The sequence below is a fragment of the Limulus polyphemus genome, unplaced genomic scaffold, assembly GCF_000517525.1.
Source record: "Limulus polyphemus unplaced genomic scaffold, Limulus_polyphemus-2.1.2 Scaffold1286, whole genome shotgun sequence".
Lineage (NCBI taxonomy): Eukaryota > Metazoa > Arthropoda > Merostomata > Xiphosura > Limulidae > Limulus > Limulus polyphemus.
Window position 1 is genome coordinate 75,980 of NW_013666896.1, and position 27,299 is coordinate 103,278.

At 35.3% G+C, this 27,299-nt stretch overlaps 1 protein-coding gene across 2 annotated transcripts; it reads right to left on the reverse strand.

The window, feature by feature from the left end:
* Positions 1–739: 739 nt before the first annotated feature.
* On the reverse strand, positions 740–11,510 carry LOC106462936 (DNA-binding protein D-ETS-4-like). Of its 2 annotated transcripts, none has more exons than XM_022390337.1 (5): positions 11,453–11,510; positions 10,078–10,726; positions 5,843–6,040; positions 4,183–4,485; positions 740–2,504 (listed from the first exon to the last, which is right to left on the reverse strand). In XM_022390337.1, exons 1-5 carry the CDS (start codon positions 11,483–11,485, stop codon positions 2,167–2,169), a joined length of 1,521 nt encoding a protein of 506 aa, XP_022246045.1. In that variant the 5' UTR covers positions 11,486–11,510; the 3' UTR covers positions 740–2,166. The 2 variants fall into 2 exon arrangements, with proteins under 2 accessions (XP_022246045.1, XP_013778357.2); XM_013922903.2 differs by lacking the exon at positions 11,453–11,510 and adding an exon at positions 11,000–11,211.
* Positions 11,511–27,299: the final 15,789 nt, after the last annotated feature.

A 27,299-nucleotide genomic window follows, 5' to 3' on the forward strand; every position in this document is an offset into this window, starting at 1 on the left:
AACTTACATTCTAGTTTACAATTTGATAATCCAAAGGGGATGTTAACTAACACTCCAGTTTACAGTTTGATAATCCAAGGGGATATTAACTAACAATCCCCTTGGATTATGAAATTGTAAACTAGAATGTTAGTTAATATCCCCTTGGATTATGAAATTGTAAACTAGAATGTTAGTTAATATCCCCTTGGATTATGAAATTGTAAACTAGAATGTTAGTTAATATCCCCTTGGATTATGAAATTGTAAACTAGAATGTTAGTTAATATCCCCTTGGATTATCAAACTGTAAACTGGAGAGTTAACATCCCCTTGGATTATGAAATTGTCAACTAGAATGTTAGTTAATATTCCCTGGGATTATGAAATTGTAAACTAGAATGTTAGTTAATATCCCCTTAGATTATGAAATTGTAAAGTAGAATGTTAGTTAATAATATTCCAGTATACACTTTGATAATCCACATTAGAAGTATACCGTCATTCTGATAAGATCCCCATGAACAAAATTTTATCAATTTTCGCTCACCATTTAATCTAGTTCCCACATGCTTACGTTTTATTATAATGTTATACGGATGTCAATTTTTTTGTATATCAAATTACACGACTATTAATTTTTGTAAGTTTTTATAGATGTATAATCTATTACATATCAGACTTACATAATGATTGAGTTCTATAATAAACGGTTTTTGAGGCAACTTACTGAACCATAAAATTAACGCAACGAAACATATATTTTGAATCAAATTTTATTTGAAATATTCCAAAACTTACATTTCTTCAAGAACAGTTTAACACAATCATTATCAACCTACAACCTACGACTGCACTTTTCAAACACTTTTCAGAAATGTTTCAGTCAATTTACTTTCACCATTTATTCTAATACTAAACACAATACATACTATTTTATCCAATTTAACTTGTCTTTACAAGTAAGCTAGCAGAGATAAAATATGTTACTACAACTATACCTCTCCATTATAGCATTGGAAAACTGTATTTACATTCACATAACGTAAAACATAAAAAATCGCTAAACCATGTATTTTTTACGAAGTTATGAAACAAAACCCACAAACAAATGATGTCATGTATGTGTAACTATACATTGATCATCCGAAAAATATAGCGACCCACACCAGTAAAGGATTATATTAGAATAACACCGATAATATATGCCATCGCTACTTCTTTCTGCTTGGCCTTTCCACTATTTACGTGAAAAAACATGTTAAAGTTTCAGAAAGAATAACGAGACTGAATAATAATGTTCGTTTACCATCAACCCACTTACAGTGCGAAAAAATTAAGCATTCCTGAAATTATAAACTTTCTATAAACTTGATTAATATCAATCCTTAACCTATACACCAACCCTTAGAATAATAATAATAATAATAATAATAATCTCAGTTGGTCTCACGTGAGACCAACTGAAATATAGCGTGTTCTTAGAACATACCACTATATATCATTGATATATGGGAAAAACTTCACCGGAGTTTGAGTTCTTTCAATCCCACTTATGCTTGGAGAACATCACACCACTACTTAGTGCAAGGGCCAAGATATTATGGGTGTACGCATTCAGCTCACCTGCTTGCAAAACAACCGACCTAGGATCCTAGTCTCAATACACAAGGCTCACCAGGGGTCGTCAGTGTCATGCAGAGAACTAAAATTGCGTAACAACTCAAACATGCGGTAAAATTACTATTCGCGAAAAACAATCATATTATATTTGTTGAGTAGGCTTAAGCATGCCAGCTAGAATTAGTTTTATTATAGTTTAAATACAAAAAACCAATCGTATAAATCATCAAGTATTCGAGGAAATAATTTTCTTTTTTTTTTAACATTATTCAAGAAGAAATTTACTAACTAGGCCAACAGGTCAAGAATTATACCTTCAAGACCAGTCATTGCCATAAGCCTACTCAAAGATGTTATTATCAAACAAAATATATATTCTTAGATATGGGTCCAGCCCATAGATTAAATGATATTTACATATGCAAAAAGACTGAGTGATTTCACATTTCATAGACCAGCTAGACAATTGTGAAATCATCAGTAAACGAAAAAATGATGAAGAAAAAAATTAAGCTCGAAATGATGTTGCACTCGAAGCTTGATTACGCCGCCATTAGGCTAAATCTACAGGCCGTATGGATGACAGAATTGATACACCAGCCGCTGCGAACGCTCGGTTTTCTTCATGATGCCTTTCTTATAGTACTGACGAATAGAACGGCTGAGTTTGTCGTAATTCATGGCTGGTCTGTTCTTTCGCTTACCCCAAAGGCGAGCAACCCTGACAGAATCTTCAATTTTGAAAACACTCTTGGAACGATCAAGCCAGCGGATACAGCTTCCATACATCTGCGGCTGACTTAAAAGCTCTTTCAGAAACTGCCACAGGTGGATGTGTGAATGAGATCCAGACCTTGTACCTGCAAATCGTTCAACCTCACAACTGTCTTCACTTGTTTCATCTGCAAGAATATAATTTCAAGTTTAACAAATTAGACAAACATAAACAAAGTGGGAGTAAATATAATGCAGCAATAGTCCTGAAGACTTTGTCTAATTTATTATTTACCACGAGTTACTTCGTATCAGTATATACGTGTATAATATTAAGAAATGTCTACTGTCCAATCATCTATGTTTGGTATTCTGTTACACATTCTACGGTTGAAAACTTGTAGGCAGATACGTGCATTAAACATGGTGATGTTCCAAGCTACCATCTAAAAAAAAAAAGTAGGTCACGGTCGGTTTAACTTCAGTGCTGTCCCTTTACCCACCTCTCCAGTTTAGCAAGTCTAGTATCGCTTTAACTATAATAAATCCTATAAAAAAAGACGATGGATTAACCCGTTTTACTAGCAACATGGTGCCAGAATTTATCGTGTTTATCCCAACCTACTATAGAGAATGAAAACAACAACAACTTTACAAACGCTATACAATTACAATACAAAAGATGATGAATGCTTAAGAAATGTACGTAGGGGTTAAATTCTGGCACATATGACGTCAATGAAAGGCCATATGAGGCCTCAGCTTAATCCAAACAAGTACAATATTCCTTCCAAGCTGTTGGAGGAAGTTGTGACATTTTCACTGTCATCGGACGTGGCCCTGTGGTCCGTACTTTTGGTTCGATGAATGTATTATAAGAGTGACAATCAAATCCCCTCTATTCGATTAGAGTTGGCGGTAGATGTTGTTGTCTAGCTACCTTTCCCTGAAGTTCAAAATTAGGGACGGCAAGCGGACATAGCCTTTACGTAGCTTTGCTCAAATAACCGAAATTTAAAGATTATATCACTCGTTTCGACGTTAACTAGTTTACGGTTTGTCCCCTACATGTTTGTAAAACATTTGATTTGATTTTGTTTAATTAAACAAACAGCAGCGATTTTATATTTTTGAATGTGCACCAATCAAGAAATTAGCCTAAGATTTGTTTGTTCTAAAATAAAGCCATATTAGGCTATCTGCTGTGTTCGGCGCGGGGAATCGAACCCCGAATTTTAGCGATGCCAGTCCGTAAACTTACTGCTGTCTAAACTTCAATTCTAGCAGAGCGAAGGACGACTCGCGAGAGTAAAATTTACAAATTGACGTACAGATACACTGTTTAAGAAAAATAACTACGCCCCGAGTTATATATCTAATACATGGTGGGATTCTATACTGACAACATCATCTTGAAACTATCCAAGCTGGTTTTTTTTAAACCTCCAACCGCTACACAACCTGATTAGGTGTGGACTGAAACCTAACCGGGCGACTGAAACTTGCCCGAGGCTGAGCAACATTCCAATACGAGGCCCTCTAGTTCAACAATTTACGCCCGGTAAAAACGGACGGTGTCAAAATTATTAGGCCTATGCCAAGGTGCATTGTAAATGTGTTCACCACTAAGAGATGCCATGTAATAAGTATGTAAGATTTTATGAAATCTTGTTTACTCAAAGATAATTCAACCCATTTAAACATAATCTCGTGCAATAATGTGTAAAACTATGAACACATTTCACGCACAGAATGAGAAAGAGAGAGAAACAAGTCTTGATTGATGAAATTAGATAATAACACAATCAATATAGGATAAAAAATGTACTCTATCGATATTTTTTATTATTATCATATGAAACTTACCATCACTATGTAAGCTGTCGTTGGCGTACTTGCTACTTGCAAGAACTGGCAGTCCTTCAGTTCCCATAATGAGGGAACTGTCGAAAGTACCGTTTCCACATCCAGAACCAGCTGAAGCAGAAATATGACCATTCGGCATTTTGTTACCCACTGTATCAACAAGATTGGTGCGAGAAGGCGGCGTACTTACTGCTGAGACTGAGCCTGACCATTGGTTTAAAAGACCATTGATGTCGAGAATACTATCTTCCACTCGAAACGGCGACATACTCATGTTTTGACCACTCTTTCGTATATTTACAGCTGTAATACAAATAACTGATACATTAGATATTTATAACTTACGAATAGGACTGCTGTAAAATCATCACCAATGTAAGAGAAAACTTAAATATTACACCTAAGGAAATTAATATATTATATCTGGTGTTTAACTTAAAAGCATAACAAGTTCTTTCACGAGTTTCTGTTTGAAAACGTTAACAGTTGAATAAATCACAAATATTCTGAAAATTATGTTACTCCACCCTGCTATCTATGAAAACAAAAAAGGCACTTTCTATATCAGTGAAATAAACATTGCACTTTGATGATCGACGTTTCAGTTATTCTGGCATATAACGTTGTGTCTTATTAAACACACCAGTTCGCGTTGTAAAACATCAGGATATTCGTATACTGTATTTTATTCTTAGGATTAAGTATGAGCATTTTAATAGAACAGTTTGTGTTTTTCCTAAACGCAAAGCTGCGCAATGGGCTATCTAAGTTTACTAACTGCAAGGATCGAACCATGAATTTGAGCGTTATAAACTCTAGTGCCTACCACGGAGTCACGGGGGGGGGGCAGAATGGAAAATAATGTAGCATTACCAACTAGAGGAAAAAATGTTTACAACAAAGTGGGCCTTTATTACTTGTATTTGCATTCTTGGATCTAGGTCAAACGTGTCAAATTATACAAGGGATTCCCCACGTTTTGAAGAAATGTGAAGGTGACTAGTTTTGGCAAACGACCGAATACACTTCCCGTTATTTTCTTCTTATACAAGTCGAACACATCAATATAAAAACAATGGAGCTCGAAGAACTTAAAAAAAATATGAGTTCCAAAACGTATTAACAAGTCCTGTTTGTGTTGTTTCTTTGAATCGGAGGAAATATGAGGCTAAACCACGATTTTCACTTGAACTTCGAGTTTTTGGTTTAATTCTTAACGAAACTTTGTAGTTTCCGTAATAAATTAATAGGATTGGAAATGATTAAACAATAAAGTAAAATGATACGATAAACTAAATGCACACTATTTCTGCCCGAAATTGATATCTATGACTATGAGAAACCACACTTACACTAGACATGCTTTTTTGTCGCTATAAAAATAGATAAAAAACTTTACAACAGTTTAATACGCTATTTCGAACTGGAATATTGGCTAATTGCCAAGTGCCGTATAAAAATTACGGTGTAGATTATTTACAAACATCTCAAAACAACATAACAGTCTAAAACTATTTACTACGACAGAAACTATTTTTAATTATTGCGTGGATCTCAGCTTAAGCTATAGCTGCTTCGAACAAAAAGAAAGCAAAACAGATGTCTGCCTAACATTTTAAAGTACGAAAATGTTATCACTCTATTCCAAGAAATATCATACCAGTTTTCCAGATGTCTAATTGAGCAAAAAGTGTTTCTCCATCACGTGGGGCTCTACGTTGAAAATCTTCTTCTGTCAGAGAGCACAGAGCCACCCCATCCATAGCAAAATAATCAACAAGTATGTTGGGGAGGTTGTATTGTTTCACAGTCCACACAAACCATGCTCGAACGTCTGCCGCAGACCAATCAGTGGGATCTGAAAAAATAATAATTTGTTTGAATAAAACGTTGTATAAAATAGTGCAGAAACACCGAATTATGCTGGCGATTGACAGACATCATCTTACTAAAGCCACTATGTTAGCCAACTGCGTAAATTATTGTTGCAAATGTAAACCACCGAATGAATCAATAAAGCTTACTCAATAAAAAATAATTTTTCGATAGGGTCTTTAAGATTTCGTTTTGCATGAAAAGCTTGTTTTAAAATAATACTAGAAATACGCACTTCTAAGAACCTATGAGTGAAAGCAAAGGATAATATGTCTACCATAATACATCTGTTTGATCATGTGCCGAAAAAGCCTATGGCTAATGGTGTGACCCAAATTAACAGCAACCATTATCAATTTTATTTAAGAATTTTCAAATCAGACTTCTAGGATAAGAATGAATAACACATCGTTATCGAGCCTACAGAAAACCGAGACACAACCATAACTTAATACATACAACCCTTTTCTTTAATTTTCGGGAATTCGTCGATACCTCTCTAAAACTCTTGTAAAATGCACTATTGCTGACAGCAACTCGTAATCCAACCATCCTGTTATAAAAATAAAACTGTCTTACTTGGAGCTCAGTCTGCCCTTTCCAATCTTAAGCCTGTGTCCTCTTGTTTTAAGAATATAGCCAATTCATCTCACGAGACAATCTTGTCAATATCAATAATATCACCTCTCCTTACTTTCTCAAAAGACAACAAATTTTTAAATATCACTATATTTTTCGATTCCCAGAATTATCCTATTAACCCTCCTCCGAACCATTTCCAACGAGTTAGTATCCTTTCTTAGATAATGAGATCAAAAATGTACACTGCATTCCAATTAACTGAGGCCACACTAGTGATTTGTATAGTTACTTTGTTTTTTACTTGTGTATAAATACACTCTAAAATTATATTAGTTTTACTATTAGCACCATACCTGTTAAGATAAAATATTTATGCGAATTTTAGCTTTAAAAGTATTTCTCGTTGACAGCATTTTTCAAAGACATTTTCTCATATGGATTAGCCCATACGAAGTAATACAGTTGAATCTATTGAAAATACCTAACTAAAACTTAGTTGTTGTAGTCATCATAACCAGTTTTCAAAACATTTTAATAAAGGGTTTGCAAAAATAAAACAAAAAACCACGAATAAAATAAGAAAACCATGCTTCTTGTCTGTGGTTTCACATAAACGATATTACACAGGGTGTTCTTGCCCATTCGTAAACCTGATATTAGTACTTCGAACCATACCACAGTCGTCCATTACAACTGAATAACTGTCGAATACAAGGGGTATCTAAAGAACGCGCCACTATCAGGATAAACTAACATAAAATAGTTAGAAAACTATTTTTTTTTCGCGCAAAACTACACAAGGATTACGCGCGCGCGTACACACACACACACATATATATTCGACCATAATAGTCTAGAGATAGAATGGAACTAATCAACAACACCCACCGCCAACCCTTGGGTTACTCTCTGTTCGATAAAATTTGTGAGATTTGATTGTCAACAGCGCACTTCCCTGGTTCCAAAGTGCGGATCGTGTTTTTGAGGCAATGAGCTGCAAACCATGAACCCTTTGATTCACAGTTCAGGCACGTTAACCATCGTAGGCCATGCCCAGCCCATGATTATAGGAACCAATTCGTATAATATGCCCCCCTCCGTGTGGCACAGCGGTATGTCTGCGGATTTACAACGCTACAAACAAACGAAAATCGTATAGTACGTGCTTTACCTTGTATGTTACTGTTACAAATTTGCAATTTCACCCATATAAATTATTAAACAATATTTTACGTTAATAGACACATCATTTCAATACAAGGGCATATTTTATTCGTTTATAAAGTTTTACACATAATGATTAATTACTTCTATGAAAAAAGGGGGAATCTAAGAGGTCTAGGTCAAACATTAATAATATTATAGAAACGAAAAATTTAATATCTTGTCCAATCAGAAAGTTACATTAAAAACCCGCCCTGATCAATATGCTAATAAGGTGCGCGCTCAATTCACGAGTACTTAAATTAGTCCACAACCTAAATATAGCTTTACTCGCTAAAACTACAATTTATAATAATAGTATATGTAAACTTTAAAAGTTAAAGGTTAAGTCTTTCAGCTCGGGTATAAAATTTGATTCAAAATACATCAATAAACTCAATAAACTGTATGAAGTCAAACTTAAAAGTTAATGACGAGGGCGGTATTATAAATCACGTACATACATCTCTTCTAAGTAGAAAATTAATTTCCTAAGTACAGTTCAGGAACTGTTAAAACAAGTTACACCCTGGTACACAATCTACAAGTTCAGCCACAAACCGAGAAAAAGACAAATAACAATGACCTCTTTCCATATTTAGACGATGAATCAACCTACTTGACTGACCATTTCCAAGACTTTGACGTCAGCAAAAGGGCACAAATGTTCAAAGGCCTATTTACCTACCAAACACAGCCTTACCTTCCCTACTTACATGTCCCCCCTGTGTTAAGACATGACAACTTGAGAAAGTAGGGTGTAGTCAGCTAAACAACGGGGAATTTTTCCGTGATAAGGGCAGGGTTTCACAACAAAGAGAAATGTTCTACCTGCTGTGACTCTCAGAGGGGGAATACCCACCTAAAAGATATTTGTCTATTTGAAAATGTAAAAATTATATAAACGGAATAACCGAAGTTAAGAAATTTAATAAAACCTGACATACAACAAGTGAAAATGTAACTTACTTTAAAATAAAATCTTATAATAAAGTTGAATAAGTAGATAACTTAAATTCGATGACGAGGAACCCACTTTGAGACTAATAATGGCAGGAGACGGCTTGAATGGGTAATGAAGAAAAACTTTAATATAACAGCAAATGTACAACGTTTCGACAAGGTTTTGTCATGATGTTATATTAAAGTTTTTCTTCATTACCCATTCAAGCCGGTTCCAGCCATTACAAGTAGATAACTTGTTATGATCGGAATTTAATATTCGTGAGAGAAAAGTCATTTTAGCCATGAGTGAAAATCTCTTCACCACAAAGTTTCCCTTACAAATATCGCATTTTACTTCACAGAGGCATGTTAAGAACCTCGTTTAACTGAGTAAACGATGGACTATTGTAAAGTTTCACACCACCCTTTGTTGTTAAATTATTTCTGACGAAGCAAAAACTTAAATAGGATGAAAATGAAGTCTATGGGTTTGCTTTAACCAAACAACACGATGGGATTTTGAAAGCTTTAACTCTTGGTTCTCACTCCACTGACAACTAAATAGTATAATTTGTTTAACTTCCACCCAGTCTCAGATCTTCACCTTCTCCCAAAATAATTCCTCTTTCCTCTGTAACTGGATGTTGTGCCACCTTTAAAGTGCCTTCAATTCAAAAATTCATTCACCACTTCCAACTACAATGATAGTAAGTATTATGGGTTAAAGTCTGGTTCTTATGGTAGTTGAATCTTTAGGTGGTTAAAGTATCTTTTCCGCCAGAAGAATGGTGGTTATGAATCCCATCATCTTTTTTTTTCAGAAAAATAGTTAACATTTCTCATGGTTTGGTGTATTAGCAATTAACTTAGCTTAAATCTACAATTATTTCCAAATCTTGAAAGATTGAGGAATCATTATTTTGTGATACAAGCCCCAATTTTTCGCAGGTCTTAGATTGAGGAGGTCATAAATAGTAACAGAAAGAAAATGCCAATGTCTTTTTTTTCTACGATATTCTGACATAAAACAGTAAAATTTAACAGTTTTAAATTGTTTTAAAGTACAGATCAGACCTTACTTGGAGTAACTTAATGCCAACATGGAGTATGACATAACATTCAAATTGTCGAACAAAATACAACCCGAGATTGTTCAAAGGCATAGAGATTGCGTTTTTTTAATACACTTTTTATAGTAATAAAACTACTTTGTGTTGCATCATAAATAACAATGCACTAGTAGTTTTTTTATTTAAAGTTAAAAAGAGCGATGTTAGATGAACAACTTACCACGAGATATGCCAAGCACTTGACAAGCTAAGTCAATGTCGCGAGAGACCTGCTCCATAGCGAGACTTTGTACTTGTTGAAACTTTTCTTGTGACAGTTGACACGGGCCGGCAAACTCATCTTCAGTCTTGACTAAATTTTGGAGGGCGCCATAAAATGATCCCAAATCATTGGTACATCCACTGCTGAATTCATCTGGCAGTTCTCGCTTAATTTCTTCCACCGGTACGGGCAAATATGGAGGACTGCTAACTATGTTCGAAACGTTTCTCGAATTTGATGTAGGCAGTACAGTATCGTATAAAGTAGGACTTTCGGCAGGGGTAGAGCTGAACGATGATTCTGGAGAAGGAATGTTAACGTGGACAGACTGTTTATACGAGACAGTCGAACTGGCCAGCTTAGTTGAACTATCACCAGTAAGCCCACTTAGTCTTGCAGAAGTGTTCCCGTAAGAAAGCAGGCTGGAATCTAGTAATTTGTTCATTTCTTGTTGCTGGGTGCTGAAGCCAATCTTAGTGGATTCTTTATTTGGAACTTCACTGTCTCGCAGCCAGGCGTCCAAGTCGGAGGCGTACCAGCTTTCTAGGGACAGGGGACTACCAGCGTCTCCCGCTCCGTGACTTGGGCTTGGGACCAACTGAGGCCTCTATAACAGAAGAATAGTATAAACATAACTACCAATTACTGGAAACATTCACCTTCTAAACTATTTTAACTTGGGAACAAATACTAAAGAAATGTGAACTTTCGAAATAGAGAAAATACTTTTGATGAATTACAACACTTGTCTAACTATGAATGATACACATAGAGAACAGAGATAAGCTAAAGGAATTCAATATTAAAATTTACATTCATCTCGCGCAAGTCTTTACATTGTAATAATAGGTTTTGGATTAAAGATCAGGAAAAATCCTACTTCATGGTAAGACTTAAAACAGTGGTTCTCAAAACATGATCTTCGGACCACTAGTGGTTCGAGAGGTCTTCCAGGTGGTGGATGGGTTAGTCCCCAAAATGCAAGTTACTGATAAGTTTTTTGTTTTGTTTTTGCGGTGGCAAGCGAAAGCGGATGAGGTAGGACCAGTAGGTGGTCGGAGGGTCTTTTGTCCCGCTGAAGTGGTCCCAGACGAAAAAGTTTGAGAACCACTACCTTAAAAAAAAGTAAGTTACCAAACGAGTCTTAAAAACATTTGAATAAACTACAATAGTAAATAATATTAGTCTAATAATATAATTAAATACAAATTCCTATTAGAAAGACATAGCTTGGTGTTGAAATATTTTAATATCATATTAGTAAAGTCACAATTATCAAGAGTTCGAAAATATATCTTACACAGATGATGAAAAGTAAACACTTGGTACTTACAGATTCTGGACTATAACCACCACTACTATACATCTCCGCAGCTTAAACCTGTTGCACTAACTGACGCAGCCTCCTCGCCTAACACCGTATGTTATCGCTCAAATGAACACGTGACAGGCCAAATGACGTCAAAGGCGTCTTTTGTTAGCTCTTGTATTCGCCTGGGACGAATGCCAACGTGTACAAACTTCATACACTGTTGCGTTTCCCTCAGGACAATCTTTTATAAATTTGATTAGGGATTATTTCCCAAATACAAACATTTCTATTTTAAATTATAAATTATCTACTGCATATAATATATGTAGCTCGAAGCAAGTGAATAGTAGTTTCATCGCTGAATTGTTTTATTTTAAATGCATTCGAAGTATTCTTTGCAAATATCAGTTCAGTCGATTTGCATGATAGCCCCTAAATACGAAACACATTTGAAGGGCTACTTGCCTATTGCTCAAAACCCACTTGAGAAGGCAGTGACGTAATGTCATATGGGGCTTTATTATGATAATTGAGCAAACAGTATAAAAACACTGCTCAAAGCCTAGCTCTTTAGTTGACTTTAGATTTGTATGTTAAAGTTAGAAAATTTACTTTGTTCAATGTGAAGTCAATGGTGATTTAGTAAATGATTATTGTGTGAATAAGTTTCAACTTCAAACAACAGTGTAAGTTGCTTAGTCAATATCAGTAACTCAAGTCAATGTGTATTCTCTCCACAAAAATCTTTACATGAATCAATACAGATCTGTAGATAGACATGATTTGTAGCTGCTTACACGCACACACACACACACACACATATATAAGAGTAGAACTATAAAAAATATACTGATTATTCTGAATTGTTTGGTAGCCTTGGGTAAAATTCTAGATCAAGATTATTTTAGTACATAGTTATAAGTATAACTGCTATAAACAATGCTGATTATTCTGAATTGTCTGGTAGCCTTGGGTAAAATTCTAGATCAAGATTAATTTAGTAAGTAGTCATAAGTATAACTGCTATAAACAATGCTAATTATTCTGAATTGTTTGGTAGCCTTGGGTAAAAATCTAGATCAAGATTAATTTAGTAACCAGTTATAACTTCAATCAACTACAGTAGGCTTGGAAACTTTAATGGGTGCAATTGCCTGTTGATTGAAGAAAACCACCAAAATATTCTGTTTCATTTAACGGGCAGTCGTAGTCCATTAAATTTCTCAAACCTATCATGTCTACTTTGCCTAGAATCTCACTGAAACAACATTTCAGTAAACCATGCTGGCTATTCTGTATTCTCAGGAAGTCTTGGGTAAAACTCTAGGTCAAGGTTACTTTATTAAGCAGCTATAACTTCAATAATCCCTGCTGGCTAGTCTGTATTTTAAGGAAGCCTCGGTCAAGATTACTTTACCTAACACTTGTAGTAATTCGAATCCATTTAAAGTTTTTCACTAACTAAATACTGCCACTTCCAACAAGTTACACGAATGTTCGGTTTTGTCGAGAAGAAACAGCAGTAATGAGAATTGGGAGAAATCTGTAGTTTATAGTTTGTTTGAAGTTAAGCACAAAGCTACACAATGGGCTATGTGTGTTCTGCCCACCACGAGTATCGAAACCCGGTTTCTAGCGTTGTAAGTCCTCAGATATACCGCTGTGCCACTGGGGGGGGGGCGAAAGAAACAAACAATACAAATTACTGTAATCTGTGATAACGAAATGTTATTAAAAAATACATTAGTAAGAATTAAATAATGGTGACATAAAATTTAATAAGTGTAATTACTGGCTTGGATGACACAAATACATCAGAGAAAATAGGTCTTTTGTTGAGATGCATAACAATACTGGTTGTATTGAACAATTCTTTATTTCAAAACATTCAAAGTTATTATCTCGTAGTGTTTGGTATCATTTTTATTACATTGTTTTTCTCCTGTCAATAACAGCGCAGATAATGATTTGCATTTTTACACAACGATTTTATAACGGTATCAGGATGACTGTCTGAAACATTACTGAAACATAAACGGCAATTTGAAGCTTCAGTTTCTAAGAGCAGTAGACACAACCATTTACTTACGTTACATATTAAATTCTCGCAATGAATCAGAAACTGAGTAAATAATTTTTATGAAAGTAATTTAATTTGTATAGAATCCAGTTTTAGGTTCCATTACTAAAACGTAAAAACAAGCTATAATTATGATAGAGCACAGCACGTTTGTGATTCCTCTAGCTTCTAAGGTAGGAAAACAGAATAAAAAAATCGTATATACGTTGTGTGTATATTTAAAAAGAAAATAGTGTATGTTCTTTCGAGAAATAATTTAATTTGTCTTTGTTGGAGGATTTCAAGATCAGATAAAAACTGAAATAATACACAGGAATACTATTGGTCGGACTAGTCATATCCGTATAACGGTATTTCTGTTTGAAAATAAACAGATTAACTCTTTAGATTAACAACTATGTCCAGACGACTTCAGTTATCTTATCGACATCACTGTGAATTTGAAGATGCGAACGCTTGTAGCTTAATATAATCAATTTGTGTCGTTTCATAGACTAATAGGAGTTAAATGTTATTTTGTGTAAAACTGTCATCCGACAGAGCTCATTCAGAGAACACTTTCTTTATATTTTTGTTCAATTATTCGCGAAGTCACTTTGGTTAAAAGGTAAGGAATCCAGTTTTGTTATACATATCCATCTTAAAGTAAAACCACCCTGAATTGTAGTAATATTAGATATGAATTTATTAAAGCATTTAGTTTTAGCATCAATATACATTTACAGTTTTTTACATTTGAGAGCGATTAGCAAAAACGACAAGCATAATATCGAAAGTAAAAGTTGGAAAAAATTAATTGTATTTTGAGGTCTATCATGAAGGGCATTTCGTATTCATGTTTTGTATTTATGGCAAAACGACTAAGGCTGTCTACCATCGTCCACAACTATTGACTACTGACCAGTCTGCAGCAGATTACCACTCACTATCCAGGCTAATGGATTGACTGTCACTCTTACAACATCCACACAGCTTAAAGTATGGATAATAGTTTATGGTATCACACGGATTCGAACGTGGTTCGCCAGCTCTGAAATCCAGAGCGCTACCACGAGGGCAACCCGAATCTTCTCAGTAAAGTGAAGTTTCATGTTGATTACGTCACGGACGATAATTCAACTGTACAAAAAGCTTGGGAAGATACATAAAAGATGAACTAATAATTAATACATCCTTCCGATGGTTATTTCATGTTTATTTTCTCTTCACTCTTTTACTTGAATCTGATGATTACACAACCTTGTCGAAATCTTGGACATTTGTTATTGGCCAGGTGGTTAGGGCTCGCAATCTGAGGGTCGCGGGTTCGAATCGTGGGAGCATTATAATGTGACGTTTATTCCCACTATTCGTTTGTTAAAGAGTAGCCCAAGAGTTGGTGGTGGGTGGTGTCTTTCAATGCTAAATTAGGGACGGCTATCGCAAATAGCTCTCGTGTAGCTTTGCGCGAAATTCAAACAAAAACAAACATTCTTCTGCTGGTTTGATTACTATTAAGCACAAAGCTACACAATGGGCTGTCTATTCTCTGCCATCACGTGTATCGAAACCATATTTTAAGCTCTTTCATTAAAATAAAGAGAAGTTATTAAACGCAAGAAACTGGTTTACCATCAAATCAATTAAAAAGTTATAATGCAAAGTAATGACACAGAATAAGTCGTAGTTAAAAGCGCTATTTAAAGTTAAAAGCGTAACCTTTTAGTTGTTATCACTTTATCTTTAAAATTCAATATGATAGATATAGTTCTATATCCGCAAGAGAATTTCTTCATGTAAACAATTCCTTAATGGGTTGTAATTAATAAGCCGAGTATAATTTATAGCACGTCTTATGATTAATTTACATTTTTATACACTGTTATATTTAAGGCGAAGAATGTGGTTCTTTCTCTACTATTTTCAATCTTCAGTTTTCCTTCAATGTTCACATTATTCTGATATTCTTCAACTTATCATTCTATGAAGGGAGTTACGTTCTTAATTTCACCAGACATTATGCATTTTATGACATATATAAATACCAACGGTTAATAAATATAAAGATTAAGTTGTGCATTAATTTAAACTATTTTCTTTAATATGCTGCTTACATTCTCATTGCACGACTTCCTCGTATATGCATATATATATCAGCTGACGTAGAAAATATTGAGGCCCCTAAGGGTGACATAAGATGGTTGACATTAAAATCTGACTGACCTATGCCAACCTTCCGGTTAAAAGGGGTGGGGGCTCTCAGGGCACACTCTAGGTTTGGTGACAATCGGTCAAGCAGCTCTCCACTTATAAGCAGACACACGTTTTTGTTAAATAATTGTTTAAATATAAAAAAACTCCAGAAAGTTGTTTGTTTGTCTTTGATGCTTTCGCAGAGCTACAAAAAAGCTTTTTGCGCCAGTGATCCCTAATTTGGAGCTCATAGACTAGAGGGAAGGCAGCTCTACTCAACACAACACATTTCTAATTCCTGGGATAGTCTAATTGAATATTGGGATTTCACTGCCGCTCTTATAACTCACTCACGGCCATAAAAATACAGAGCTAAACTTTTTTTGCGGGAAAGGATCACGAACCATGGACCCTCGTATCCACATTACGGTTAGCTAAACACTAAGCCATCCCCGGCCCCGAGGAATGACCCAAAATAAGTTGAACTCCGATGGCCATTCGAAATGCTTTGGTAATTTATTTCAAAATTGTTACTCATTGAATTATTGCCCCCCAACTTAATCTAGTTTACACTGAAACAGTTGTTGTTGAAGTAAGTGATAATACTAGCTTAAAATACCCACACTCTGCTATGGGGTTCAAAGGCTCCTCCCCATGATTCACAGAATTATCCTCAGGTACTTCTAGAGCTAACCCATGGAATGTCCCTACTCACTTTCCCCAAAATGAATTAGGACAAGAGCCAGTAGTACCAAGTTTGGTCCCGCTAGTGTGTGAGTGAGAGTTTGAACAAAGTTTCACAAATGGCCCCCGAGAATCCAAGGGGGAACAGTAATACAAGTTACAATGCCATAACATATTCGAGTTCAGTGACCCTTTAAACTTGCTCCTAGACCCCTTTTTGATACCCCAAATAAATAAGATAAGGGGCTACGCCATGTAAACAAGGACACCTCTCGGGCAATCCCGAGCCTGCCTGTCAAGTTTGGCCTTGCTAGCTTGTGAGGGAAGGCATGAACCAAGTTTTAAATATACCTTCTCCAGAATCCCAAGGGAGACCAGAAACAGAAAATTAGATGCCAGATTCGGGTTTAACGACCCTGAAAACCTACTCCTAGACCCCATATCATATCTAGGTGACTTTAAGAGCACGTTTTTAGTCCCCCTTGATACCCTCATTACTATTACATTATTTCAAACTTTCACCCATTAGTTATTAAGCCTTATAGATTTCAATTCTGTTCTATGTCACTGTTCCAAATGTTTACAATTTGTTGATGTTCTAATATTTTTCTCAAATAAATAAACGTAAATGTTCTGTCTGGATGTGAATTATTGATTGAAAAAGATGTTTTAAATAATTTTGAGATAAACCTTCAATCCAAATACTATGTGAATATAAAGATTTTGAAACATATTATACAGAGGGTTGAGTACGTTAAAGATTGTGTATATGCAAATCAGTAGGTCACATGACAACCACAGCGGGTATAGAGTCTGGGTGGAATGCAATGTTTCAGAACTACACTTTGACATTGTTTTGCTTTACGTATAGGTAGTGAGATACCACCAAAATATGATCGCTCTTAGGAAGAGTATGTAACAACAGCAAAATATTCATACACTCAGATCATAAGAATGTGTTCAGATCGAGGATTTAAAACTTTCAAGAAAGGGATATTCATTTTCCTTAATAGCATTGGAAAACAAAGGAATATGGGTCCACTTGGGGCACCAAGACCACCCAGAAAAAGACCAGCAACAAGTCGTGTCCCAATCGTGGGAAGCAAAGTGAGGTGTCTTGTGACCGGTGAGAATCCACGAACACACAGGTCAGTGACAAAAATATTTGTGGCTGCGGGTGCTGCTGACTGCCAATCTTCTCACTTGTCAGTAGCTAAAAATTAGCAATTACTATCCTGAACCCTAGGAGTCTCTAACTTGGCCATGTGTCACATGAGATGTCATTCAAGTAGAATATTCCAATTACATAGACAAAAGGTACTACTTCAAGCTGTACAGAAACTGTAGCTGAAAGGAACATTTTTAGGCACAATTCTTCGCAAGAGTTACCGAAGAGAGGTCCTCGAACTCTACGGAATTTAAAAAAAAAGAGGTTCTTGAACTAACGGAGTTTCAAAAAAGATATCCCTGAACTCTAAAGAAGTTTCAAAAAAAGATCCCTGAACTCTAACGGGGTTTCAAAAAAGAGGTCTAGCGTGGTTAGAGAACCGAGATCCCTGAGTTAGAGATTATAGATTACTGAACTCTAGCGGAGTTAGGGATTAGAGAACCCTGGACTCTAATGGATTTAGAGAACAAAGATCCTTGGACTCTAGTGGAGTTAGAGATAAGAAATTCCTGGACTCTAGCGGAAACAGAATAGCTCATTTCATTTCACCTTAAGAATAGTCATTGGTGTTGTTATACATTTCGATATGCAGCAACGTTGAATTTTTATGCAAGTAGATGGCTCAATATAATTAGGCTCTTGAGTAGCAAGGAACAATTTTATTAAAACCTTCTAACAGTGGAAGTCAGTTTAAGAGTAAGTAGCAAGGTTTGTTTTTTTGTTTTTGAATTTCACGCAAAGCTACACGAGAGCTATCTGCGCTTGCCGTCCATAATTTAGCAGTGTAAGACTAGAGGGAAGGCAGCTAGTCATCACCACCCACCGCCAACTCTTGGGATACTCTTTTACTAACAAATAGTGGGATTGACGTAACATTATAACGCCCCCACGGCTGAAAGGGCGAACATGTTTGATGTGACGAGGATTCGAACCCGTGACTCTCAGATTGCGAGTCGAGCGCCTTAACCACCTGGCCATGCCGGGCCCATGTAGCAAGGAACTATTTTTTTAAAAACTTTCTAACAGTGGAAGTTGGTTTGCGAGCATACCGTGATTGAATTTATATTCTGTTCCGTGTTGCCCCCCAGTGGCACAGCGATATGTCTGTGGACTTACAACACTAAAAAACCGGGTTTCGATACCCGTGGTGGGCAGAGCACAGATAGCCCATTGTGTAGCTTTATGCTTAACTTCAAACACACTGTTCAGTGTTATGAAATAAACTGCCAATTTTGATCTTTAGCATGCTCTTATGTTTAGTAAAATTATAACCTGCGCATGGTTATTAATGAGAGTGTTCCGTATCACTTGGAGTTAATCCATGTGAGCTTTTAACAGTGTAGTAGTTAACTTATTTTAACTTAACTTGATTCCATCTTTATACACTTATTTCGACGAAATTTGACTTGAAGCTTGAATGGCAGTCCCTAAACCAATCACCTATTAACTGGCAGTAAACTTCATAACAAATCTTGTAACATTTTATTGATTTAACACTACAGTTAGTCTCATTGTTTGAAGTAAACGGTACCAAACACATACAAACAAACTCCAAGTGTTTTTTGTTTTTTTTTTAAGCAGAAAGCTACACAACGGGCTATATGAGCTCCACTCACCGCTGGTATCGAAACCCGGTTTTATGTTGTATGTCTGCAGACATACTACTGTGCCACTGGGGGGGGGGGGGGGAAGTAGTTCTAAGTGAAGGTTATGAATTATCCAGACGCTGCATACAGGCATGTTTTAACATTTTTCAGAATTGATAAACTAAAGGTAGGACAGCCAATCAGCAGCACCTACCGCCAACTATTGGATTACTCTTGCCTGACCAAATAGTATGATTTTTTGCCATCACTCTTATAGCGCACACAATGCGCTAAAGTTCGGAACGCGTTTTTACGGCATTAGACGCGAACCACGAATTCACGTTTCGTGCACGCTGACCACTAGAAATTGTCCGACTCTCATACGTATGTAACTTGACAAAGTTATGTGAAATGAGGGCCAGTTTGTCGTTTCCCAAACCAACCATTTTTTATTACTTTCCTATACTATATGAAAGATATATCATTTTTTGATTTCCCTCCAAGGCATAAATAAAAGTACGTTAGCGTACACAAAACTAACATTTTTTTTTCAAACAATATAGTAAACAAGGCCCAACGTGGACCATAGCAAAGTAAATGAACTGGTTGTGTTTCTCAATGGTTTGTGTACTGTATATAAATAAACATATACAAACAAGTTAGTAGAACTTCGATTCCACTACTGTTTTATCAGATGAGATAAATAAGCATTCGTTTGCTCTATGCTGACGCACGAAATAGGAGATTACCAAGAACTGCTAAACGGAAGTTTGTTAGAGCCACTGATATGTATACAGATCAGGGATTAGAGCATGTCAAAAAAACAACAAAACAACGAAAGTAGAAGTTTAGCAACACTTCGCTGTTTCCTGTGTATATGTAAACAGCTATAAGCAAAATAAGAAGTAAAAATATATGAGAAGACTACTGGCGCTGTTCGGTTAAGCTACTTCTTAGTAGCTTCCTAAAGCATGCCGGTTCTTTACACTAATGTGTCTTGTACGAAAGAATCACTTTCATGATGATGTGAATTATCGCTATTTCGAGCGAAATAATGTAAAAAGACTATGTAGTGAAAACGTATTTAATTATAACGTGAAGACACCACCCACGTGGCTATCAGAAAACTAGCTCGTTTGTTTGTAAGTTATGTAACTGAGGCCTTGCGAGATGATTTGTCACATTTTACGTCTACATTGCTCTGGATTTGCTCAAGGGTTAAAGCTTTATGTTTCAACACCGTAACTGAAAATTTAGGGTCGAATTGGAGTTTAGTAGGGTTTTAAACGTGAACATTTAAAATTCTTTAATAGTCGTCACGCATACAAGCAACGGTTTTACATTGACTAGTGTACAAGTGTGCATGATACAGCGACAAAGAAATCCATGAGTTCTTATTGAACACTGTTTTCATTTCAACAGTTTTACAAGATGAAAGAAAGTAGTACCGACAATAACACAACTCTAATGCTGGTGCACTTCTTCGAACTTGAATTGTCTGTTAGTCCTAACGGCTGTCCGGAAGTTGCTACTCATTAGTAACGTGATGTATGTACTCGAGAAAAATAGTCCTTTTAGTCCCCATAGTCCTCGCTATAATAAATATTATTCCTAATAAACCTGAGAAATAGTGAGTAGTAGTACCGACAATAACACAGCTCTAATGCTGGCGCACTTCTTCGAACTTGAATTGTCCGTTAGTCCTAACGGCTGTCTGGAAGTTGCTACTCATTAGTAACGTGATGTATGTGCTCGAGAAAAATAATCCTTTTAGTCCCCATAGTCCTCGCTATAATAAATATTATTCCTAATAAACCTGAGAAATAGTGAGCTTTTTTATACTCCGTAGTCTTCATTATTATATTGTATTATGATAATATTTTTTAGACCACGCAATTTTCATTATGATATTCATAATTCTTTGTACGCTTGAAGAAAAGTGATATTTTTAGAACCTTAGTCTTCATTATGATATCACACGATTCTTAATAAGCCTGAAAAAAGATTTTTGTTGTTTGAAGTTAAGCACAAAGATACACAATGGGCTATCCGTGCTCTGCCCACCATGAGTGTTGTAAATCCGCAGATATGCCGCTGTGCCACTGTGGGGGGAGGGGGGCTTTATTATATGACGGTCAATCCCACTATTCGTTGGTAAAAGAGTAGCTCAAGAGTTGGCGGTGGATGGTGATGACTAGCTGCCTTTCCTCTAGTCTTATACTGCCAAATTAGGGACAGCTAGCGCAAATAGCTCTCGTGTAGCTTTGCGCGAAATTCAAAACAAACGAACAACTTTATTACAGTTGGAAATACTGTTTGTTTGTTTGTATTTAAGCACAAAGCTACACAATAGGCTATCTGTGCTCTGCCCACCACGGGTATCGAAACCCAGATTCTTGCGTTGTAAGTCCGCAGACATACCGCTGTTAGAAAATACTGTTAACACCTAGTGATGAGTTAGTGTATTTTAATCAGCATAGATTTTAATTTTCTTGTGTTGATTATCGAAATAATGCACTCCTCATCATCTAGGTATATCGAAATTGCTTAATTAATTTGCAGTTTATTTTGTAGTTTTAATCCGCACAGTTTATGTACTTTTGATGGGCGAGTAAAATGTAAATGTTTTTCGTATGGTTATCTGGATTCTTGCCAAATTATTTTGATTCATTAATTTTTATCTAGATGATTAATGTCTCTTAGAAATGTAACACAGAAACACACACACAGTGAATATAATAATTATTATTCATAAAGTGGTTCTGGGGAAGTCTAATGACCTATGTTGTCCAATGGCGCCACCTGTTTCTGGAATCACGAGCTTACACTACCTGCATGGTAGCCGTATCACGGTGGGTTGTCCGCCAGGGTCAGTTAAGGTTAAACACCTCTGGTTATTACTCCTGATCACGTCAGGTGATAAGGCACATATAGTTTATTTAACCTTTAGATAATCCTATGTTGTCAAAATGTTTGCCATATGTTTACAACTGACCCTATTTTTACCACATTTAAATCTTTATTTTTCTGTGAGTGGAATAATATTGCTGTCTTTAATGAACAAGCACATCACTGGTGTCGTTTTTGATATACTGTATCACCGATATCCCTTCTCATTACTGACAAAATGGTGGTCCAAAATCTCAATTTTCAGTCAATCAAAATTGTTTAGATTTCCCCCCTTAATTACCGACGTGTTCTCTGGTGGCTCAGCTGTAAGTATGAAGGCCTACAACACTAAAAATCAGGTTTCGATACCTGCAGTGAACACGGCATGGATAGTCCATTGTGTAGCTTCGTCCTTAATTACAAACAAACAACTATTAAAATAATATCAACGAGTAAGGTGTATTTTGTAAAGCATTCAAATGAATTTTGCAGACTGGGAAACATTACAGAATTATGATAAACTGATTAGTTTTAAAGTTTAACATACTTAAATAATACGAAAACCGAGTTTAATTTATAATAATAATAAATTTGGAAAAACGCGTAAGTAACACTTTAAAATAAATAACAACGAATTCGGTTCACAGATCAGAAATTGATTTATTTTGCTAACAAACTATCACCTTCCTTTTATTTTTGTTGTAAAAGAGAAATTGATAAAAACTGACTATCTAAGTTATATAGGCAAGAGTAATCGTTAAATCACACTTTAGCAATTTATGACCTAAGAAAACATCCATATTAAAATACAGTAGATGTAAGGCATAGCTGAAGTCCCCAGCTGGGACAGCGATAACTTACGGACTTCCAACGCTAAAATTCGGGTTCAATTCCCCTTGGTAAACATAGCAGATAGCTCAATGTGGCTTTGTTTTAAAACAATCAACCAATGATGAAAGTTAAAGCCCAGCTTTTCCACTACTATTATGGGTATTATACATTCAAAGAAACTTTGCAATATTTATTTTTTCAACAGTGAAATGTCACATGCGCCAAAGGAGCGAATTTGAATGCCATTCTCATTATATATGCACTGTTACTTATTTTAGCAACTAGTCATATATTATCAGACTTTACAACATGGTTTTCAATAGAAAGTGGTAACGGTATACATATACACCAGTTTCCTTCTGCAGGAACAGGATGCTAAAAAGGTGTAAGACTTGAATTAAATCATTTGGCTCATTTCATATTCTTCCGATTCAAGTACAATCAAGTTATCTGTTGACACAACACATAGAATCATTGTTGACTCGATCACGTAGCTGTATGACATCATTTCTTACAATTTGTTGATGAAATAACACTGCTATTCTCTATAGGACGTATGGAATTTATGGGAACAGGAGGTGAGTGAGAAATTAAGGGTTTGAATGGCGCTTCAGTTATTGGAAATTATATTTTCAATCTGCCATTATACAAAAATTTTTGAGTCAGTTATTATGTTCCTTCATATGTGAAACAAAATCATTCTGAGTTAAACTAATTATCATATAATTGACGAAGTTAATGGAACATTACTTCAACGTACCGATCCTGTTGTTCCACCATTGGCTCTTTCTCACAGCCAATGTGGTTTACTATATTGGTTTAATATATATAACTGCTAACTTACTGGTTAAGCGACCTTGCCACACACACACAGAACAAACGTAAAATAATAAGAAACACAAATACTGTTAGTCAGATATCTCGAGTTCTTGAAAAGTGCCTTGCTAACAGCAGTTAGGGAGTTGACATCAGCCGTTTCGGAATGCATATTTTCTCTTAAAATTCAGTTATTTAACATTATGTTAACAGTAGCTTACCTTTATAAAAATCTGGCCTATGGTCCATAAGTGGAATACCAGCCTCTTTTTTGCTCCTGAAGAAATATTGTTAGCTATTCGAAAAAGTTCAAGTTTCTGGGTCTTCTAAATTCTACACAGTAGTTTACTGCTGTTATCCTTAGAATACTAAAACTAACATAGTCAAGTACATCAATACCAAACTTTATCGAGCGGACTTACAACGCTAGAAACAGGGTTTCGATACCCGTAGTGAGCAGAGCACAGACAGCCCATCGTGTAGCTTTGTGCACAACTGTAAACAAACAAGACAGGATGTTTCTTTGAAAAATCATTCTCAGTGCAAGCTGTGATTAGCTTTTGAAGTTCTTTTTTTCTTTTGACATATCATAGTTTTGGATATATAAGTAATTATAGAAAGACGAATTTTTAAGGACGAGTTTTATAATTAACTTGCAATGTAATTTTACGAAAAGTAAAATCGTACTTCAGTAATGTTATAAACATACATTCTAGGTCTCGGTAGTTTTCCTTATCAAACGATAATATAGATATTAAAAGTTCAACACAATACGAAACATGCCAAATCCAGTTAGCTGTAAAAAAGCGGCAGCAGTTCCGAAATGAGTTAAGAAAATTTCAGACATCATTTCTTCTACTACACGTTTATTTCATTGTGAATTAATATCTAGACATGTATTTTAAATATAATCTTGATTGTAGCGCCATCTAGTGTATATAATATATATTTTAAGATTTATTTTAACACAAATTCACTGCTTCTTTCGCAAGTTATCATAGATCTCATAACCATCTTTTTAGCAAAATTGCTTTTTATGATTGCATTTTATTTGCTTTTAAATCAAACCAAACCCCATCAATTCTTCTATATTAAGATTTTTATATGAATCAGTGATACTATTTTCTGGCGACAATCAGCAATGGGGTAAATATTGCAAGTCAGACTGATCAAACTTAGGAGTTAATTATGCAGAGTTCTAACCTTTAACCATTGTTTCAGACCTAATAATTCAAATCAATCAATACATAACTTCATTACACCCGAAAATTTTCTGTAATGCTTTCAATCGGAAACTCTTTCGTTTGGTTGAGTAAGTTGAAAATGGTTTAATGCTTTTACTTTATATATTCGTATTTTATATATATTTGCCAAAATATATAATTAATTATAGATCCACTACATATCAAAACATAAACAACAGAAAATTTAATCATTTCAATTTTATCGGTCGATGGGACATGTATGTGCCATTCCGAACTCTTTATTATTCAATAGCAACATATTATTAATCAGTAACTTTTGTAATTTTCTAGATCACAGTTACAAACAATCTAATGCAAATAATTCATAATAATAAGTAGACATTAAATTAATAAGTAAGTAGATGCTTTCAGGTGGGTGGTGGGTGTCATGAACTTTGCTCTTTAGGTGAGCACCATACAGAAGGTTAATTGTTCTTCATTTGAACGATTTCTATGTGCTAACGTCTATATATTTGACCTATCATTCAACAGTAAAATGTCGCCACGGATAGCCTTATGGCTAAGAGATAAAAGAAAGTCTTACTAAAGAGGAACTTTCATACGGTAAGACTGTGAAATGATGTAAAATGACACAACATTTCGAAAATGGGAGTCTTCCACGTTCTCAATGAGAGAGGAAATATTCGCAAATTAGTGAGTTTAAGACAGCAATCGGTTCTTCAACTACACCCCAGTCAAATCCGAGGCAATATTCTCTTTTATAAATCTATGGTTACGAGATAGATCATTCCGACCTTCCCCCCCTTCCTTAAGCGAAAAAAACAACAACATTTAATGGAAGTTGGGAATATCTCTTGGTACAATTGACAAGATAATAAACAGGGATTTGAAGTCTAACAAAGACTTACAAACCAAATATTAACAACTTTACAGTTACGTCTCGAATCTAATTAGCGGTTTTATGAAAAATATGGTTGAAGAAACTAGAATCACAGCACATATGTACCTCTCTAGTCCACCAATGCAAATCCAATGGACCTTTGCACCTTCGGTCTGCTTAAAAGTTGCACCTAAAAAAAATCAAAACTGCATCAAAGAAATTGTCACGAAGTTACTCAACAACTTTTCAATACCTGATTTTACTCCTTTGTTCTGGGGTATTTTCCGGGAACAATGCATACGGCTCGTCATACAGACTATGGTTGATTGTTTGCTTGTTGAATTTTCGAGCAAAGCTACTCCAGGGTTATCTCCACTAGAAATCTCCAATTTTGAAATGATAGACTAGAGGGAAGGCAGATAGTCAACAACAGCCACTGCTAATTCTTGGTCTTGGGTTACTATTTTACCAGTGAATAGTGGAACTGACCGTCACATCTAATTATAGTGTGTATATATTGTATATACTTGATATTACTTTATATAACTAAACACAGAAAATCACATAATGCATGTGACTTGTAAAAATAGCCAAGTTCAGGAACTTAGACTAGCAAAATGATCTAGTAATTAAGATACGTTAAAGTAAAATTATATTTCCCATGTTGTATATTACTTTTGAAACGTTTGTTTTGTTTTAGTATCGAAACCAAGTTTTTAGCTTTATTAGTCTACAGTCTTAACGCTGTACTACTGGGGTACGTTTTTGAGTAATAAAAAATATTTTATTATGGTATTACTATTTGCACCTTAAAGATTTCATTAATACTAGTTTGGTTGTTGTTAAGCTACACACTGGGTTATCTGTGCTTTGCCTGCCACGTTTTAAGCCTGCAGTCTTACCGCTGATTCACTGGGAGGTGGCGTTGATTAGGATAAGTGTTATAAACTTTATATTTGAGCAATTAAAAACATCACAGAAATATTGAATAATGAAAACTAAAATAATAGATAACATTACATTTTAAAATGTAAAAACAAAGCACTCAGAGACAGTCCTTATCATCCAAATATTCATCAAGCCTTTTCTTAAACTTCCTTAAATTTAGTGCATCTGAAGGCAATCAATTCCAACAGTCAACTACCTTGTTAGAAAAATATAACTGTCGTAGCTGAAGATGACTCATACGCTGCCAAAATTTGTATCTGTGTCCCTTACTTTTAACATTTTCATCATTAACAACGAAAAGAAATTATGCATCAACACTGTCAATTCCTTAACGATATCATACATCTTAATAAGATCCTCTCTACCATTTCTTTCTCAAGAGAAAAGAAGTTCAGAAATTTTAACTTATGATAGCATTTCTATTCCAGGTATCATCCTCGTATCTTCTCTCTGAGCCCTTTCCAACAATTCAATAACCTTCCTAAGGTAAGGAGCCCAAGACTGAACACAATACTCCATATGTGGCCTAGCCAGTGACCTATACAATAACATTATAAAATCTTTAGACATAAGAGCAAGTCCTTCATGAATAAATATACTCCCAACTAA

What these genes read in the sequence shown, in the direction of transcription:
- LOC106462936 (XM_022390337.1), bottom strand. Translation starts at nt 11,485, where the DNA reads ATGTATAGTAGTGGTGGTTATAGTCCAGAATCT. An exon ending in GTGGTTATAGTCCAGAATCT is followed by an intron (nt 10,727 to 11,452) that starts GTAAGTACCAAG and finishes CTTCTGTTATAG; the next exon opens with AGGCCTCAGTTGGTCCCAAG. An exon ending in AGTGCTTGGCATATCTCGTG is followed by an intron (nt 6,041 to 10,077) that starts GTAAGTTGTTCA and finishes TTATTTTTTCAG; the next exon opens with ATCCCACTGATTGGTCTGCG.